Raw genomic sequence first — 19,531 nt, 5'->3', positions numbered from 1 at the left:
TAAGTGTGAAAAAAGATATTTTGACCGTTACATGTGAGAAACTTTTTATGACAGCAATTTTTTTTTTACCCCACTGATGAGTCTTAGTTTCAGTTAGTGTGTGGTACTGCTAAATAAAGATAGTTGTTTGTTAAAAATGTGTTTTATTACTTGTGTATGAAAAATTATTTCCAGTTTATAGTGCAAAACCTCTGTAATCTCTGTCATCAGTTTGGTTGCTGAGTAAATTATGCTCTTAACATAGCCTAATATGGAAACAGCATATTCTCTCTAACAACTTCCTGTTCACACTTTGAAGTAGCTATTTAAATTATTTATGAACACTCACTTTGAAGCAATCTTACCATGGATATTGTAACTCAGTAAAATACCCCGTCAAATTGGCAAACTATGATTACTTAAGTACAAGATCTGCAAGAATGGTTGTGAAATGTACTGTTTTTATTACATTTTTTTCTGTACACATGAGCATGTGAGCATTATTTTATGAAAGTCTGCTAAATGCTATCCCATACAGTTTGTCACTCCTAGAAGATTCTTCGGTGCATTCACTGTCAATATATCCATCCATCCATTTTCTATATCTGCTTAATCCAATTCAGGGTCGTGGTGGGGCCAGAACCTGCCCCAGTTGTCATTGAGCGAGTGGCATCGCAGGGCCACACGGAAAAAAAATGAGACACACGACCACGCACGCTCTCTCTCACTCCGAGGGACAATTTAGAAACACCAATTAACCTGACATGCATGTCACACATGCACAAGGAGAAAATTCAAACTCCACACATAAAAGGCCCAAGGATTCAAACCAGGAACCCTCTTGCTGTTTGGGGACAGTGCTAAACACCACACCATCAAAAATCTATATAATTAAGGCTGATGATAAAAAGGCAGAGATTGTTGGAGGCTATTGCTGCCAATGGAAGTTTTGCCACTTATTAAACACAACCGTTCACTTCCTCTTTCTGCAAACACCTGCATCTGCATATTTAATTGAGAATTGAGTCCGGCAAGGTTAGGCCTTTGCTCTGCATTGGGGCTTCAAAAACTAACATCAACTTGTTGTACTAGGTTAGTACCACTTGGAGGCAGTCTCTAAAATATTAGAGCAGCCTAAAGTGTGCGCTATTCTTGCTTGTGTTGATGCAGCTGCTGATTATTTAGATTTAATCTCCTGTGCTTGTGTTTGAGTGCAACAAAATGTAAGAGGGAAAGCAGACTGTTCAGTGCAGCTACTGGCTGTATTTTTCACTCGCTTCTTTGTTCTTTTTCACAATATGTCCTCTATGAGAGTGTCACAGATGTGATATGAACAGGCTACCATGAACCCTGCATTATTACTAAAGCATATTGTATTCAGATTTCTCACTTTTATCATTTACCTAATAAACTAGTTACACCAAACTAGTTTACAAAAAGCTGAATGTGCCAGAAAGTATTTACAGTGGTGTCATAAATAAATCTCAATCAGTTCATAACATCTGATGAGAGGAACTATCATCAGGCAACTGCACAATGCAACAGGCTTCAGATCTCATCCATTAACTCCTTTACAGTGGAGTATACAGCCTCCTCTGCCTCCTCTTCCTTTTCCTCTTCTGGGACACAATGGTGTGTCTCTTCATCCTCCTCTTCTTTGTCCATTAATATTCCATATTCCTCTCCGTCATCATCTTCTCTTTCATCTTTTACTTGTGTCTTAATTTCAGCATATTCTGTTTCTCTGTCCTCTTGCTCTCTTGCTGCCTCTGTGGGACTCTTACTTTTCAAGAGTGAGAAATCAATGTTAGCGTACACAACTTCCTTTGCCTCCAAATTCAGTTCAGGAACTGCTTTCTCTGTTACCACAGCTCCATTCTCAGCTCCCTCTTGGGCATGGGTGTCATGATCTTGTATTATTTGACCATCACATATCTGTCAAGTTTAAAGAAAAAAGATATGAGCCATGCAGCAGCTGCAGCAACCCAACACAAATAACTGCATTCATAAAATATCGGTGGGATATTCATTGACACGACTGCCAACTACTCTTTTGAGTTAGAACTATTGTCTGCTCTGTATGAATTTCTGTTGGTGAGTGTTTGTATGGCTTGAACATGAACTTGTAGCAAGGTTTGCACAATCTCAGTGAAATGATTTCATGCATGAAATGATTGGTGCAGAGAAGAAAATCACTAAAGTAGTGCTGTCATTTGCTGATTTCATCTCATACATCACCACCAGTGACAAATTCAACAGCTGCTTGGCAACAAGAAGCCCTACAATGGCTAATTACAGTAATGCAGGTGAACTAAGCACCCTTCAAAACTTGACTCTCCTCAGCTGGTGCTGCAGTTCTCCCTGCTATTCAAACTCATCCATGTTTACCACCTCCCCGGTGTTGTGTATTTAACTTCTATTAGGTTGAGTTAGGAATATTTTACTATTTACTAATCTATCCTGAATGGGCAATTCAGTTGGATGGCTTTCCTAGTACATTTAATATCTTTGATTTTTTTAAATTTTTTTTTTTTTTTTTTTAGAAATCAGCAGCACTTTTGAGCACAGCAACAACATGTCAGTGATAGAAGGTTATATCTAATTTCCATGTGCGGCATTATGGTTTGTGATGAGAGAGAATTTGTTGTCCTTACAGATTTCTCGCTGTTGTTTAGACTCAATGAGAAACCTCTGCAAGGGCTAATCCTTCTTTGCCATTTCATTATATGATCATTTGCTGATTATGGCAGGTTCCTTGTTTATGACAAAGCTAAGCAGTTAAACCAGATTGACACATCTAATAAATCTAGTGATTTCCAAAATATGCAAAAGTGCAGCAGTGTACAATTACGAAGTAGTAGTGATCAAAAACAATGACTAAACACACATACATTAAACATTTAATCCATGAGACCTGAAGTATAATCTGCAAAGGAGTATCATTAATACTAAAGATATTTAGGCATGAAACAAATTTCTATAAATATGTCAAATAATAGATGAATAACTACCACTGGATCGTCTTGACTGGTCACCATCTCCAGGGTCTCATCCAAAATACCATGGTTCCTCTGTTTTTTTCTGCAGAGAAATTTTTCATATAGCAACAATTTTAAATCTACTATTTGTTTATATATTATATACAACTATTTTTATTTTTTTTTTAAAGAAAAATGGTGCACCTGTAGCATTTCATGGCCAAACAACAAATGATAGTTGTAAGGACTACGCCAACTAAAAAGGCAATGATGATTTCCAACCAGGAAAGGGTTCCTAAAAGATTTTTGGATCGATCACCTACCAGTAGAACCAAAAGAAAAAATTTAAATATCGTAAATGCAACTGCTTTTTTGCCTGAAGACAATGATCACAGTAAGAAATGAGCCAATTAACATGTCAAAGCAGCAGCTAAAAGAAGCGGAAGTTTTCTAGCCAAGAACATGTACCTTCTTTTTCAAGTAAGACTTTCTGGATGATGAGATTTTCTTTTGCTTCCCCATTTTCATTGCTGCTGATACATTCCACAGTAATGTTGTCATGGTGCTTTACATTTAGGGTGACACTGCTGTTGACAGTGTGATATGAAACCGTGGTAATGGCAGAGTACTCCGTGTAATCCTTCAGCAGTGGCCATTTGATGGTGGGTAAAGGAGACCCCTGGCTGATGCACACACAGGTCAGGATCTCTGCCTTAAGCACACATCCTGAAGCCTTTAAGATCTCTGAAAACCCTACGAACACACAACAGTCACAACAAACATGAGATAAATTTGGTGTGAGTATGAATGTAAGTATGAATACATTCAAAATGTCTTCTCCAAGCTTTAAACAAAAAATTATATTATTAGATATTGACACAGATACATGAAAACACATAAATGATTACAGCTTTTTATGTATATATCATAGTTATATAATGAGAAAAAGATATATGATAAAAAACACAATGTAAGAAAAAGTATTAAATAAATGTGCTGAATGCTTTCTTCTGTTAAAACAGGAACTCTGAACTCATACTGCTCCATACAATGATGCGAGTTCCTCCTTTAACAGTCTATTTTTGGCCCACGTCTGCTTAAAAAGAAGAACACGAGCTACAGTTTGGTGCACTGCTTGCCACAGTGTTTCTGAAGTACTGCCATTCAAGCACATAAAAGTATGAAAGCCTAAGCTAAAAAATGTAAACGAGAACTGACAAATACTTTAATGGCATGACAAATATTTGTAAAGTGTTACAATGGGTCTTAAGCGGGATGAAATTTAATGCTCTGGAAAAAGACAATCTTACAGCAGTGAAAGTATCAAGTACAATGTACTTACATATCACTGTTACGTTGATTCCTTCTGTCATGGTGTTGTTCAGATGTTCTGCTGTACAGACATAAAGTCCAGAATCCTCAGCTGTCACATTGGAGATGAAAAAAGAGCCTCTCTCTTCCTGCAGGTAGGTGGCGGTGTTGTTGCGTGTGTCAGTTAAATTAACACCCTCTGGATAAGTTACTGTTTGAAATTTACTCCAGCTAATTTTTGATGGAGGGAAGCTGTCAACACTGCAGGTCAGATTCAGGACATCTCCCTTCTTTACAGTTGTGTTGCCAGTAATCTGAGGTTTTCTTGTATCTGTGGAACACATTTTAAACAAAAGAAATATTTGAACTCAAGTAAAGGATTATTAAAATCACACATTGAGATTTCACAATGTATATTTGAAGGTGTAGAAAGTTTCCCTTGTTATTCAGCATGAACTAAGAGTGCTTATTCAGGCTGTTTTCTGCTGTGAACTTAGACTCAGCAACCTGATTAAACATTGGAAATTTTATGTCTGAGAACAAATGTACTTACATATCACTGTTACGTTGATTCCTTCTGTCATGGTGTTGTTCAGATGTTCTGCTGTACAGACATAAAGTCCAGAATCCTCAGCTGTCACATTGGAGATGAAAAAAGAGCCTCTCTCTTCCTGCAGGTAGGTGGCGGTGTTGTTGCGTGTGTCAGTTAAATTAACACCCTCTGGATAAGTTACTGTTTGAAATTTACTCAAGCTGATTTTTGATGGAGGGAAGCTGTCAACACTGCAGGTAAGATTTAGAACATCTCCCTCCTCCACAGTTCTATTCCCAGTGATTTTAACTTCCCTCATATCTTGAAGAGAAAAAGAACAATCATATGACTGCAAAGCTTCAAAGAAAATTCTGCCAACTCTGCAGAAGTTTCTTAAAGTGGTAAAATTCAATAGAATTAGAAAAATCAATCTTATTGACAGTAAAGCACTCACAGTTCACAATCAGAGTCACAGTCTCCTCTGTAGTTGTGTCACCAGCAAAGTTAATCTTACAGGTGACATTGGTCTTGTGGTGTTCAGCTGAAGGGTTAAAGGTCAAAGATGAGCTGTGTCTGCGTGTGAAAGCAGTCAGATTACTGGTCTCAGCAGTGATATTGTGTGTGATGGCAGAGTCCTTGTCTCCTGCTCCTCTCCACATCCATGTGATTGCAGGTTTAGATCCAGAGCAGAGACCAGGAGCAGTGCAGGTTAATGTGGCCTGCTGTCCCTCTGTCAGTGGAGGAATCATCACAGTGGGTTTCTGATTTAGACCTGATAGAAACACAATGCTTTGGTGAGATCATATGCACAACCTGAAAGTCATAACTCACATTAATTTGGGGTCAAATTATACAATATTCAATTTCATATACCAATGCAGGAATAGATAAACAGTTATCATCAAATAACTAAAAAAAAGCGTACTTCATCATATAATAGATAATAGAGGTAATCTTAAAGTCTCAAAAGAGAAATAAATCTAAGCATGTGTTTAAAACCTCTAAACCAAACATGACTGATTAAAACAATCACAAAGGGAATAAAATTAGGATTCTAAATCATAGGAAAATTAGCATTGTTCTCTGCTTTCAAAGGCTGGAGCGTATCAGTTCAAATGAACTCAGGCAGAAGTCGTTTAAACCAAAGTAAACTGCTTACATATAAAATCACAAACACACACTGCAAATATGAAATATTTCTTTCACCCTTCAGCTTCAGAATAAGGTAGCAGCATTATTAAATTGTACATATAATGGCAGGATACACCTGCCATGGATCAGTTGAGATTAGCAGGGGAGGGAAGACTCACAGTCACAGTGATTCATCAGTGTATCTGTTGATCCAAGCTGTCGACTGTAAAAGTTTGTAAAACTACTAGATGAAAAATTAGATGGGTATTGGTTGTGATTCTCATCACTATCACACAGTCACAAGTTCAGAAACCCAATTATTGAACTAGTCTAAACTTTCCATCGCGAGCTACGCTAATCAAACGAGCCAACTGTGCCAGAAATGTATTTCTCAACGTAAGATATCCCCCAGATTCAAAGTGAATGAAAAGTGAGACCATTAATGCCTGAGAAGTGTACAGGTGAATCTTAGGACTTAGTAAAGGACTTAGTAAAGCTTTGTAATTCTTAACAATGAAAAAAGGTTCAAAAGTGAAATATGTTGCTGCCACACACCTGCTCATGATCAGCCATATTTGTAGGACTGTTTGAGAATAGTCAGGTGTTTAGGGTGTTGCGTACCAAAAGAACTATGAAACTGCATAATATTTTTTTCATAATAGATGAAAACAATAGAGTTCCCTATCTTAGCATTTAGAGATTCGACCACATCCCATCATGGAAGCAACTTCGAAATTTCACACTGGAATATTCTCAAGCAAAAATGACAAAATGACCAGACCCAGGATTTTATCAAGAGCTTCTGTATTTAACGTCTGCCTTAAAGGTCAGCACCAATTATGTCATCCCATTCATCTAAGATCACAAAATATGTTTCAGATCTATATTGTAGTTTTCCATAAGTTTGAGAGATGCAGTTGTTCTTGGAGTGAAAGTGAAACCGTCTGATATTCAAATCGTTTTGCTTCCAAGTCCAGTCATTACCTCTGAGCTGATCCGATCCAGAATCCCACTCCTTGAGATTACTAATAGGGAACTGCCCACAGAGGTCAACAAAGGGTCTCTTTATTGAGACTCTCAAAACAGAAACAGACAATATTGAAGAGCAATGTGGCACATTTTACTTTAGTTTTGTCCTACCTTTAACTGAGAGAGTTGCTTTTGGAGAAAATGTAAATCCATCTGCCGTTCCATGAAGGAGACCATTAACTCTGAGTTGATATACTCCAGAGTCAGACTGCTTGAGATCAGTGATCATGATGCTGCAGTTATTCTGACTCACATCAGGCTCCACAAGTGACACCCGTCCTTTGAACTCAGACTGAACTTTTTTGTTTTTCTTGTTGGTGTGAAAAATTACGTCAGAATCGCCACATCTCCATTTAAAAGGTTCACATTTGTACCAGACTAAATGTTCAGGTTTGAAACCATAACGAGTTGTGAAAGAACACGGTATCACAACACAGAGTCCAGCCTCTGCTGTTATTTTTCTTTCATTGAGAGTGATACAGAATCCATTGGAACATTGTTGTTTTCCCCAGATTTCTGAACCTGTTAAAGAAAAGGAGAGACACGAATAAAAATAAAAGGATTGTTAAGAATAAAAGGTAATATAAACTAAAACTCAACCAATTCAATATAAACGCTTCAGAGATGTATATTTTGAATTTGTCTTAAAAAATTACTCCAACGGGGAGTTTGTTCAACTGGAAAGGGGCTGGAAAATTAGTTTAAAAGGTTCTTGGTACTACTTTGGCAGAGCCGCATTTCTGGAAGAAAGAGCTTTTAAGGGCTGAAAGGGAACAATAAAATCTTTCAAAAAAAGTGGACATTTGCCATTAAGGGCTTTGTACATCATTAGGATTTTAAATTCTATTCTAACTTGCGCAGGGAAGTAGTGCAGAGAAGCTAACATAGGAGAGATGTGATTTTTACTGGCAGCACCAGTCAATATTCTGGCAGCAGAATTTTGTATCTACTGAAGAATTTTAAGGGAGCTGTTTAGGCATCCTGTAAATATGGCATTACAGTGGTCCGGCCTAGATGTGAATAATGTGACAACTTCTGCCTTAAAGGTGCTACTTCATAGCGTTAGACTACACAGCATGTATTCAGAACATCTATCAAACAACAGTAAAAGGTGGCAGACAAGCTTGTATCTGATTTTAAATTCAGGGTGAGAACAAATGCATGTCATCTGAAAATATGAATGGAAAATACAGTCTCAAATATAAACACGTATAGTATGTCTAATTTAAAAAAAACATTTCTAATTAACAAAGAAAATGCATACAGTACCTGAGTAGGCATTGCTGCCTCTTACAGAGAAAAACACAGCAGCCCAGATGAGAACGAGCATCTTGATGTGAAGCTGGGACAAACTTTAGTGCAGCAGATGCAATGAAAAGGGAAAAAAAGAAAAAGATTAATTGGAAAGTCCAAACTTAACATCACACTTACAAAACAGGATGTTGCACATTTACGCAGTCCGCTGTTACATTTCTGAGCACACCTTACATAAATGTGTGAGTGTGCTCACTTTTTGACATATCTGTTGAATCAAAATGAATACAATTCCTTTGCCTGCACAATCTTTACAACTCAACAACACCACCAAGATAATAACTATAATAGAAAAATATCTGTCATATTCCAAGCCTTCTTGATAATTTAATGAACATACCAACAACGACAAATACAAATCTCAACATATCAGCTCACCCCTCTTCATCCACCCAGTCGACAGTGTGGTAAATAAAAGTTTTCAGTTCAAATTAGGATGTTAAACCAAGTTAAATGTTGTTTACCTCTTGTAGCCTGCCCTCCTTCTCTCCTTCACAGATTTACTTGTATGAAGTTTCTCTTCCTCTGCTCTCTTTTCTATTTTTTCCCTCTTTATGCAACTTCAAGGTTTCAGGAAGCTTGTCAGCACACTGCAGAGAAAACTGCCGTTCTGTTGAGACAGACTGAAGTTATGATCCCTAAATATCACACTAGTGTGTTCATTATATGTTCAATTTAGTAACATTACCCTTTGTTGTGTTTTTTTTTTCTTCTAATTGTCCCATGACTGGGACTGGTGCAACTATCTAATGATCCCATACTGACATGTCAGTCTCTGCACTGTTCATGTGATTTTTATGGGATCTTCTTCAATGTGACTGTGAGTTATAGGCCTATCCAGTGTATCCTTTTTTTTTTGTAAATCACAGTGCACATAACATACAATATTTCTCTATTGCTGGTAATGGACAGTGTTGACCTTAGCATGTTTAAAATTCATTAATAGAAACATTAACTAGATGACTCAAAATGGATGAAGTGCTTTAAATTGGTTAAGATTCTAACAGAAACCATTTAGTTTCACCATTTCCTTATTTCCACAGAATGCGGCTTCTTGTGAGCCACTTCTGCATATTTGCTATTTAACGATTTACATGTGCTATGACAGTCTCTAACCCCCCCCATACTGTTGAGACATTTCTTAAATATGTTTCTATAAAGTTGTAATTATTTATAATTATTTGTCTTTAACAGCTATGTTTCAGGCACAAAATCTTCAGTATTATCACATTTGCAAGACTGTTAGTGGTGTGGACAAGGTACTCTGCCTGTGTATTAACAAATGACATAGAAATGACACTTTATTATGTAGTTTCTACTGACCTTGCTACAAATAGACACATGCACATGAGCAACAAAGGAAATAAAACATTCATTATATACAGTGGCAGCAGAACCCTTCTTAACTGAGGTAATACTAACAAATTAGGTCAATATCTAAAACCCAAAAACATTATAAAACCAACCAAAAAAGTGTCTAATATATATATATATATCTAATATCTAAGTAACCCTGGAGAATTCCTCTCGTTGGTGTTGCCTATACATGTGTTATATAACAGCACTTTCGTAAAAATAAATCTCCGCTTTAGCCCTACCCATGTACAACAAGACACATGAATTTGATTCCATGTCAAAGAGGCCACAAAGACACCATCATACACCTATAAAAACTTAAAGTGCCTGTAAAGTAAAACGGTGGCTGGAAATCAAAGTTGTGAACTGCAGTATCTCAGCTGTATTGGCACTGCAGGACAGTTTTAGGCCCAGGGAAGTGCATAACAAAGGTTAATCTTCCTTAAAAACAAGTCAGAGGCACATTGCTTTAACTTTTCTAGAGTTATTTAAAGTTAGGGTTTCTTCTGATTATGCCTATTTCATCAATTAGATCTTTACTTAAATTGCAAAATTACAGAATGGGTTTATGCTTATGTTTGAAATTTCATGTCATGTTTGCCACAGTATAATGTTCTTTTGAGTAAAACTCGTAAAAAAGCAAAGAATGCTGTGAGAGTATTCGGTTTTCTGTCAAGACTACGGGATCCACCCCTTCCTTTGTAACTAAGGAGATCCTACTGTTCAAAACTCACGATCTTTAAATGGGAATCCACAAAATGAAGAACGACGTTACAGTGGAGATATCCGTGTTTTACATGCAGTCTGTTTGCAAAACACAAAGCTAGCTAGCTGTTAGCAGTTGACGAGCTGCTATAGCTGTTAAAGCAGTGGTATTAGTGTAAGACGGTTGTTTTTGTTGAGAACCTTTTCATACAACTGAAGTCCGTTTCACACAGCAGGTTTAGTGAAAACTCTGAGTTTATTAACCTTGAAATGAGGGAAACTCTGAATTCCCAATTTCACAAAGGGAGGTAACTCAAACCAGAGAAAGAGGGGTAACTCTAGCCTGTTTCAGAAAGAGAGGTAACTTAAGCTCTCGGTCAGTTACCGTAGAAACAGACTCTATGAACCTAACCTGGTCTGGACCAGGTTTTTCTCAGTAAACCCCGAGTTTCTCTCTGTCTCCGCCCTCTTTCAGCCACACGCGCCATTTGAATTTCCTCATTCATTCAGTCAGCAGACGAGTTTTGGCGTAGGCTCATTCTTCTACTTCTAGAACTCGATTAGGCACAGTAGGAGGCGACTTTTTTCACGAACATGGCATGTCCTTTTGACAACGATCCAGTGGATGACGGTGCAGCATTACTGCGCAGAGAATTAAATATTCGTCGGGAGATGCTTATTAGACCGCGCATAGATGTTTTAGCATTTCCAGACAGTTATCTTTTTGAGCGGCACCATCAGAATCTGTTGGGACAAAAGAGAAAAAAGACAAATAAATGTTTGTATGAATAGGCGTAAGAATATATCTATAAGCCTGTTACGTTTTATAAATGCACTTGTGTCTTGTGGACTCAGAGGATGAGCTCCCTCCAGGGATTCCCTGAGCCACAGGCCGTCCAATATTCTGGTTTAGTGCCAGCTCCTCTGCCTCCGTTAGAGGTGGTGCTGGGCCACCACCCGTTTTACGGGCATCTGTCTTCTTTCTGTTGGCTGAGTTGAAGTCTGTGTTAGTTTAAATATTTAAATTATTTAACAGAATATGATATAGATGAGAAGACATTTGTGTGTGAAAACAGCATTATGTTGGGATGAAACAACTTCACAGTCAATTAGCCACTTAATATTTACTTTTACAGTGTAAAACATGATCAAAATGAGGTACCTCCATGCCGAGGTTTTACCTGTTTGAACAATATTTTTATATTTCACCTTAAACTGCTGCCAAGTGCGCTTCTCCCCTGTGGGATTACAACTAAATGAAATAAATGAATAGGCTACCATTCAAGCAATTTTCCCCTGTAATATTATTGTGATTGCGAAGGACTACATTTAAACGTACGCATTGACCCGGGCAGCAATGTTCTCCCACGCCGTCTCCCTCTCTTTTGCAGCTGCAGCGGTGTTGCACGTCTTTCTAAAAACGTGATGAAACTCGCCGTATGAGCGCATTAAGATTTCCAATTCGAGGTTGGTGAAAAAACGGTGATTCGTTGAATCGGGGATCCACTGATGCTGGCTTTTTATTGTGGCGCACGCCTTTAACTCAAGGTGAAACTACTCAGAGTTGACTAAACTAATTAAAATCAGCGTACCTGGAACCGGAAACTCAGAGTTTTCTATCTCAGGGTAGATCAACTCAGAGTTTGATTAACCTGCTTTGTGAAACGGACCCCTGGGCCTCTATAGTACTGTTGCTATGATTATTGACAGACAACAATGGTGCCTTCAGTGTGAAGTGACTTCAACTAAGGTCATTTGATGGTGGGTAAAGAAAACCCCTCCCTGACTCAAGTCAGCATCTCTGACTGAGTCCCATATGCAGACCTAATTAAGATCTTTGGAAAAACTATGCAAACGTAAAGCAAAGTCATCATGATAGTTTTCTCTGACATTAGGCAACTTGCCTTTTCTATGCATTATTTCCTCATGTTTGGTCAGACTTGTGATCTGGTGTTTAATTTCCATTTATTTAATGGACAATTTTGTTTGAACCACATTTATTACATTTGAAAAAAGGAAGCAGGGAAATAACAAAAAGTACAAGTTAGATTCGAGCAGGACCTTCCCTCACAGCTGTTATGTCATGATCCGTGTTGTTTTGATATTTGTTTTCCATTTTGTTTCTTCTTTGGGTTCTGTCACTTCCTCACTCGTTTCTTCGTCTCTCCTCAGCATACTCATCAGCTCCACTCCCTTCACCTGTGTTCACTTATCCTCAGCTGCACTCATTCACCAATCACCCTCTTCTGTATTTCTTCTGTATTCTTCACTCTTTGCCAGTTCCTCACCTCACCTGGGTCCTCCTTCCTCGCCACCAACCACATGTGACAGTATTTTTGCTAATTTTCTTTACAAAATGCAAAAAAGCTTAAAAAAAAAAGGTTTAGTCAATTGCTTAAAAAAAAGTTGTAACTTAAAGTGAAATTTAAGACAGCACATCTCCAGTTAGTCCAAAATGCTGCCACTCGCCTCCTAACTGGAACACGTAAGAGGGAGCACATTACTCCCATTTTAGCCTCCCTCCACTTGCTGCCTGTGCATTGTAGAGTCCATTTTAAGATTATTTTATTTGTTTTTAAATCTTTAAATGGGCTCGCCCCGCTGTTTCATCCTTACACTCCTGCCCAGTGCCTTAGGTCAGCTGACCGGCTGCTCCTGGAGGTACCGAGAGCTAAACGGAACAGCCTTTTCCGCTGTCGGTACTATGGAACTATGGAAAGTTAACTTATATGAATACCATTTATCCACAAAAGGAATCAGTTCTCATAACAGAGTGGTAGACTCTCCTTTAGTCCAAATCAATTTTGGGACCAGATACAGCTGGATCGCACAGAGCAGACTTGAATTCTCCGTTTACAGGACATCATTCAGCAGTGTGGACCCTCATTATCATTACACAACACCTGTCAAAGATTATGGAATCACCACTCTTGGAGGATGTTAATTCATTCAGTTGTTTTATATTGTGAAAAAAATCAAAGTAAACAAAGCACAGAAATGACTCAAAACTCTTATTGATAGAAATATTCAAGTCTATATTCAGATTCAGCATATCATATCTAGTGATATCAAGTCAGATTAGCTTGAATAACTCTTTCTGGAAAACTCATGGATATCCTGGTGGCCGATAAAGTTTAAGTATAAGCACTCATATGTCTACTTTGAGTTTAAGAGCTAGGTATTCAAATTGTGTAAATTCACCCAGGTAAATGCTGGTGATGGTTGATGCCCTCCACAGAAGAGTGTGGAAGTGTCTGAGACTGGGGCCAGGAGGAGGGCAAACAATCAGTGGGATTTCAAGAGAAGCCTGCTTACATGAGATATGCCTGGACTGAGCTGCTGTTATGGACCTAAAGCTGCCCATCAGTTCATCCTTCTCCCAGAATTTAATGTTCAGTTGATGAATGGTCAGATCATTTTGTTTTGTTTTTAACATTTTTTTTAACAAATAAAAACATGTATATCTCACAGCAGCTTGTTCTGTTTATCTTTACCTGTTTTCTATTTCAAATATGCGTTTATACATTTAACATCCTGTGATGGGGTGGTTTCTATGAGAGATCTCTTTCATTTAAATGAATTTAAACTATCACCGGTGTGAGAAATACTGCTGATAGACAGCTGACTTATCAGTGCCGATGTTGGCCAATAACATCATACTCTGTTGACGTATCTCTTTTTTTCAGGGACATGTAAGTTCTGTCCTCTTCATTTGGTTTCACCTTTTGTCTTGTGTTCCTTCGAAAAGAGAAAAAAAAATCAGCTCATTATCTGTTGTCTTCAAAAGTTCAGCAATTTAAAGAGCTTTGAAAAAGATGGAGTAGCATACCAGAGGTACCATATGTAGATTAGAAAGCAAACATTTACACCGAGAGACACACCAGCAATGGCCCAGGGAAGAATTCCACTATGTGATCCACAATGTTTCCCAAGATCAACTGTGGAAATGACCAAACTATGGTTAAATATCACATACTACACTTAGTGTGAGCTATACAGAGCTATATAGATTGTGTCACGACAAAAGGTAATGACTGAAGATCAGTATACCATACTTACACCTCACAGTAACGTCTGCATTTTTAATTACAGTCTTGTTCAGGTATTTTGCTGTGCAGACGTAGAGTCCAGAATGTTCTGCTGTCACATTTGGGATTACAAATGTGGCTGATCCAGTGTTGCTGGACAGGGCTGAGCAGGAATTGAGTTTGGTCCACATGAGGAATGATGGAGGGAAACTGTTAACACTGCAGGTCAGATTTAGAGTCACACCCTCCATCACACTCCTGGCCCCTGTGACTTTGACTTCCTTCATATCTACCAGCAGAAAGAATAAATCACAGAACAAAATTTCATAAATTAAACATTTTTACTAGAACACAGTTTAGAGAAACATCAAGCAAATGCTTTAGAAAATTACTCACAGTTAACGTTTAGAGTCACAGTCTTCTCTGTAGTTGCTCCACCTACAAAGTTAATCTTACAGGTGACATTGGTGTTGTGGTGTTCAGCTGAAGGGTTAAAGGTCAGAGATGAGCTGTGTCTGCATTTTAAAGCAGTCAGATTACTGGTCTCAGCACTGATATTTTGTGTAATGGCAGAGTCCTTCTCTCCTGCTCCTCTCCACAACCAGGAGATTTTAGGATGAGACCTAGAGCAGAGACCAGGAGCAGTGCAGGTTAGTGTGGTCTGTTGCCCCTCTGTTAGTGGAGGAATCATCACAGTGGGTTTCTGATTTAGACCTGATAGAAACACAGAGTAGGAACAGTCTGAATATCACCATTATGTTAAATTTATGAATGAAGCGATACACAGCACATTTTACAGTTTGTCCTACCTTTAACTGAGACAGTTGCCCTCGGAGAATATGTAAATCCATCTGTCTTTCCATTCAAGAGACCATTAACTCTGAGCTGAAATGATCCAGAATCAGACTGCATGACATCATTGATCACGATGCTGCAGTTTGTCTGACTCACATCAGGCTCCACAAGTGACACCCGTCCTATGAACCCAGTCTGAACTCTCTTGTTTGTTTCGTCTGAGTCAAATATTATGTCAGAAGTATCACATCTCTCTCTAGAATGTTCACATTTGTACCAGACGATATGTTGAGGTGTGAAGCCATGAGCAGTTGTGAAAGAACATGGTATCACGACACAGAGTCCAGCCTCTGCTGTTATTTCTCGCTCTTTGAGGGTGATACAGTATTCATGTTGACAGTATTGTTTTCCCCAGACTGAGGAACCTGATGGTGAAAGGAGAAACAAAATTATCTTATTTTACTCTTTTTTTTACCTTGATGTTGAATTATTGTTGGCAAAAGGCTACTGCACTGGCAATGTCTGTTTCACAGACGCTGCTTTTTAGTTTTAGTCTGTACAACAGATGTTCAGAATACCAAACGTTTCATGAAAAAAAAAAGTGGTAATTAAAATGAATGATTATTTATCTACATCACTTAAGTGTGTTGAAAGTTTCCATGAAGGATCACAGGGCTTTATGCTACACTTTGCAACTTAAATTACCTTCAACTGAAACAGTTGCCCTCGGAGAATATGTAAATCCATCTGTCTTTCCATTGAAGAGACCATTAACTCTGAGCTGAAATGATCCAGAATCAGACTGCATGACATCATTGATCACGATGCTGCAGTTTGTCTGACTCACATCAGGCTCCACAAGTGACACCCGTCCTATGAACCCAGTCTGAACTCTCTTGTTTGTTTCATCTGAGTCAAATATTATGTCAGAAGTATCACATCTCTCTCTAGAATGTTCACATTTGTACCAGACGATATGTTGAGGTGTGAAGCCATGAGCAGTTGTGAAAGAACATGGTATCACGACACAGAGTCCAGCCTCTGCTGTTATTTCTCGCTCATTGAGGGTGATACAGTATCCATGTTGACAGTATTGTTTTCCCCAGACTGAGGAACCTGATGGTGAAATGAGAAAAACAAAAACACTTATTTTTCGTTTTGTAACCATAATGAATAAATGTGCTAAAAGTCATGTTTTTCTGTATGTTTTATAGAAGCTCCTTTGTAGTTTCAGGCTTCACAACATAATACATACATATATAACATAATATGTATACACATATATGCAGGGGGTAATTTTGAGAAACATTTTATTCAGAAAAATTACCACACAACAGTGCGAAAAACATGAAAACTGTTGATTCTTGTGTAGATAAACCTTACACTTAGGCTACATAACCTTAAGGCGGTAGGCCTATTTTTTAACTTAACCACTGTATTTGCAGAAATATTTTCTAAAATATTGTTAAATTTGCCAAATAAAAATAAATTTAATCCCAATATAAATTCAACAGAAAACATGAGATACCACAATGTACTGTCAAGATGTTTCTTTTTTAAAATTATTATTATTATTAATGATTAATAGGGTAGATTAAGCCACACTCTCGACCCTCTCGCCATTTGGCGAAGCGACTCGGCTCAATGCAGCCCCCAACCATAGTTTCGGGGGACGAGGGATTAGAAAGGGACCCCTCAACCTGGGAGCTCCCATCAGCCAGGAAAATGCTGCTGTCCACCATCCGATCAGCAATGTCAGATTGTTTCATCTTTTGAAAAATTTTTTTCTCTGAATTTGTTGTTGTGGTCCTGTAAAATATGACGATATGCTGCTCTGGATTCTTTAATTTTTTTTTCTCCATTTGAGTTAAGCTTTTGTTTTGGCGCGGACGACGCAGACAGGAAGTTAGACTTGTGAAACGCAAGAAAATCCGGTAGGGTTTCAAAATAAAACGGCTTTCTGCGAGTGCGACGACTCTGAGTTGCTCCCGGTAGATCAAAATCACAACACAATCAAAATGAACACGGACCCTTTGTATTTTGGTTGCTAATAATTACGATGTAATGGTGAAAATACTTTAGGTGGGGGTGAGTGAGAAAATAAAAAAATATCTTAAATCTTAGAAAAAATTAATTAAATACCTGTGTCTGCATTGCTGCCTCTCACAGAGAAAAACACAGTTGCCCAGATGAGAACAAACATCCTGACATAAAGCTGGAAACTGTCCGGATGTCCCCAATACAGGACAAACATTCGTGCAGCAGATTAAGTAAATTGCAGAAATAGAAACAATGGAATATCCCCACTTGACATCACACATGTAACACAGGATATTGCATGTTTTGGTGCTTCACGCCTTCAGTATTAGCACATCTTATCAAGGGGTGTGACAACACTTTTTGACATATCTCCTTTTTTAAAATAATCAAATTGACTTTATTTATCTGATCATAAATATCCATATCTTGTGCTATATTCTATGGCTTATGTCCACTTTTTCAAATTCAGTTAAATACTTTTTCACCTTCGTTGCCTTGTTCGACCTTTTCTTTCACAAACGTTTTTTTAAAAATCTTCTATTCATGTCTTCTCTTTTCTGTGTCTTCTTTTATGAAACATGAACATCTCAAGAAGTCTGTTGTTGCATCACTAAACAATATCACATCTCCTCTGTGACAGATTGAATTCATGATTTTGTAATCACACTATGTTTCTTATTCATTGAATTCCAGAATAATAGAACACAATGTTGTCAGCTTGTTTACATTGATTGTCTGCATCACTTTAGTGCCGTGAAAAACCTCTGCAAAGGGACAGATTTTTTCAAATTTTTTTTCAATCATATTTTCCCTATGTGTGATACACAGTGTAATTATATGCAGATCATTTCAACAGAACACAAAACATACAACATTGCTCCACTGTAGTTACTGGCTAACATCTTCACATATCAAACTGGTGAATTATTTTGTTAAAATGATTTCTTTCAGGGCCGATTAAGTGCTTTGAATACTTTCTAATCTGCCTTCATGAATGCATGAATGAGCAAGGTGACAGAAAGTAAACAAAATCTCCAACAGGTCTGTGTTCTAATAAGATATGGAGCTTTTCTAAGGTTTGTATCTCAAAAACGTTAAATTAACCGTCTTTGACGTGCCTGTGACTTTCACCTTCTTTCATTATGAGACCCTACAAGTAAGTGAGTTTTAGAAAATTAAAATAACATCTCCCTCCTGAGCTGTCACCTTATCGTGGTGGGGGAGTTTGCGTGCCCCAATGAGTCTGGGAGCTATGTTGCCCGGGGCTTTAAGCCCCTGGTAGGGTCACCCAAGGCAAACAGATCCTAGATGAGGGACCAGACAAAGAACAGCTCAAAAGACCCCTTATGATGAACAAAAAATTTGGACCTCGTGATCCCTTGCCCGGATATGGGACACCGGGGCCTCCCCCCGGAGCCAGGCCCGGGGGTGGGGCCCGGCAGCGGGCGCCTGGTGGCCGGGTCTGTGCCCATGGGGCTCGGTCGGGCATAGCCCGAAATGATGACGTGGGTCCCCCTTCCGATGGGCTCACCACCCGTGGGAGGGGCCAAGGGGGTCGGGTGCGATGTGAGCTGGGTAGCGGCCGAAGGCAGAGGCCTTGGCGGTCTGATCCTCGGCTGCTGAAGCTAGCTCTTGGGACGTGGAATGTCACCTCTCTGTTGGGGAAGGAGCCGGAGCTGGTGCGCGAGGCTGAGCGGTTCCGGCTAGATATAGTCGGACTCACCTCGACGCACGGCTTGGGCTCTGGAACCAGTCCTCTTGAGAGGGGTTGGACTCTCTTCCACTCTGGAGTTGCCCGTGGTGAGAGGTGCAGAGCAGGTGTGGGCATACTTATTGCCCCCCGGCTGTGTGCCAGTACATTGGGGTTTACCCCAGTGAACGAGAGGGTAGCCTCCCTCCGCCTTCGGGTGGGGGGACGAGTCCTGACTGTTGTTTGTGCCTATGCGCCAAACAGCAGTTCAGAGTACCCACCCTTTTTGGAGTCTCTGGGGGAGGCACTGGAGAATGCTCCTACCGGAGACTCCCTTGTTCTGCTGGGGGACTTCAATGCTCACGTGGGCAATGACAGTGAGACCTGGAGGGGTGTGATTGGGAGGAACGGCCCCCCCGATCTGAACCAGAGTGGTGTTATGTTGTTGGACTTCTGTGCTGGTCATGGACTGTCCATAACGAACACCATGTTCAGACATAAGGGTGTCCATATGTGCACTTGGCACCAGGACACCCTTGGCCGCAGTTCGATGATCGACTTTGTGGTTGTATCATCGGACTTGCGGCCGTATGTCCTGGACACTCGGGTGAAGAGAGGGGCGGAGCTGTCAACTGATCACCAC

The 19,531-nt window shown here is 39.2% G+C and overlaps 1 protein-coding gene across 1 annotated transcript; it reads right to left on the bottom strand.

The window, feature by feature from the left end:
• Positions 1 to 1,413: 1,413 nt before the first annotated feature.
• Positions 1,414 to 17,382, bottom strand: LOC140315828 (uncharacterized). Its single transcript, XM_072393402.1, has 14 exons — positions 17,301 to 17,382; positions 15,864 to 16,274; positions 14,760 to 15,077; positions 14,395 to 14,652; positions 11,157 to 11,325; positions 8,230 to 8,312; positions 7,072 to 7,482; positions 5,255 to 5,572; positions 4,822 to 5,121; positions 4,300 to 4,599; positions 3,426 to 3,710; positions 3,162 to 3,276; positions 2,991 to 3,060; positions 1,414 to 1,914 (listed from the first exon to the last, which is right to left on the bottom strand). Exons 1-14 carry the CDS (start codon positions 17,359 to 17,361, stop codon positions 1,528 to 1,530), a joined length of 3,486 nt encoding a protein of 1,161 aa, XP_072249503.1. The 5' UTR covers positions 17,362 to 17,382; the 3' UTR covers positions 1,414 to 1,527.
• Positions 17,383 to 19,531: the final 2,149 nt, after the last annotated feature.

Source organism: Leuresthes tenuis, unplaced genomic scaffold (assembly GCF_036924035.1).
Source record: "Leuresthes tenuis unplaced genomic scaffold, fLeuTen1.0.hap1 SCAF_10, whole genome shotgun sequence".
Taxonomy (NCBI): domain Eukaryota; kingdom Metazoa; phylum Chordata; class Actinopteri; order Atheriniformes; family Atherinopsidae; genus Leuresthes; species Leuresthes tenuis.
The sequence above is the reverse complement of the archived record's forward strand: the minus strand, read 5'-3'. Positions and strand labels throughout refer to the sequence as shown.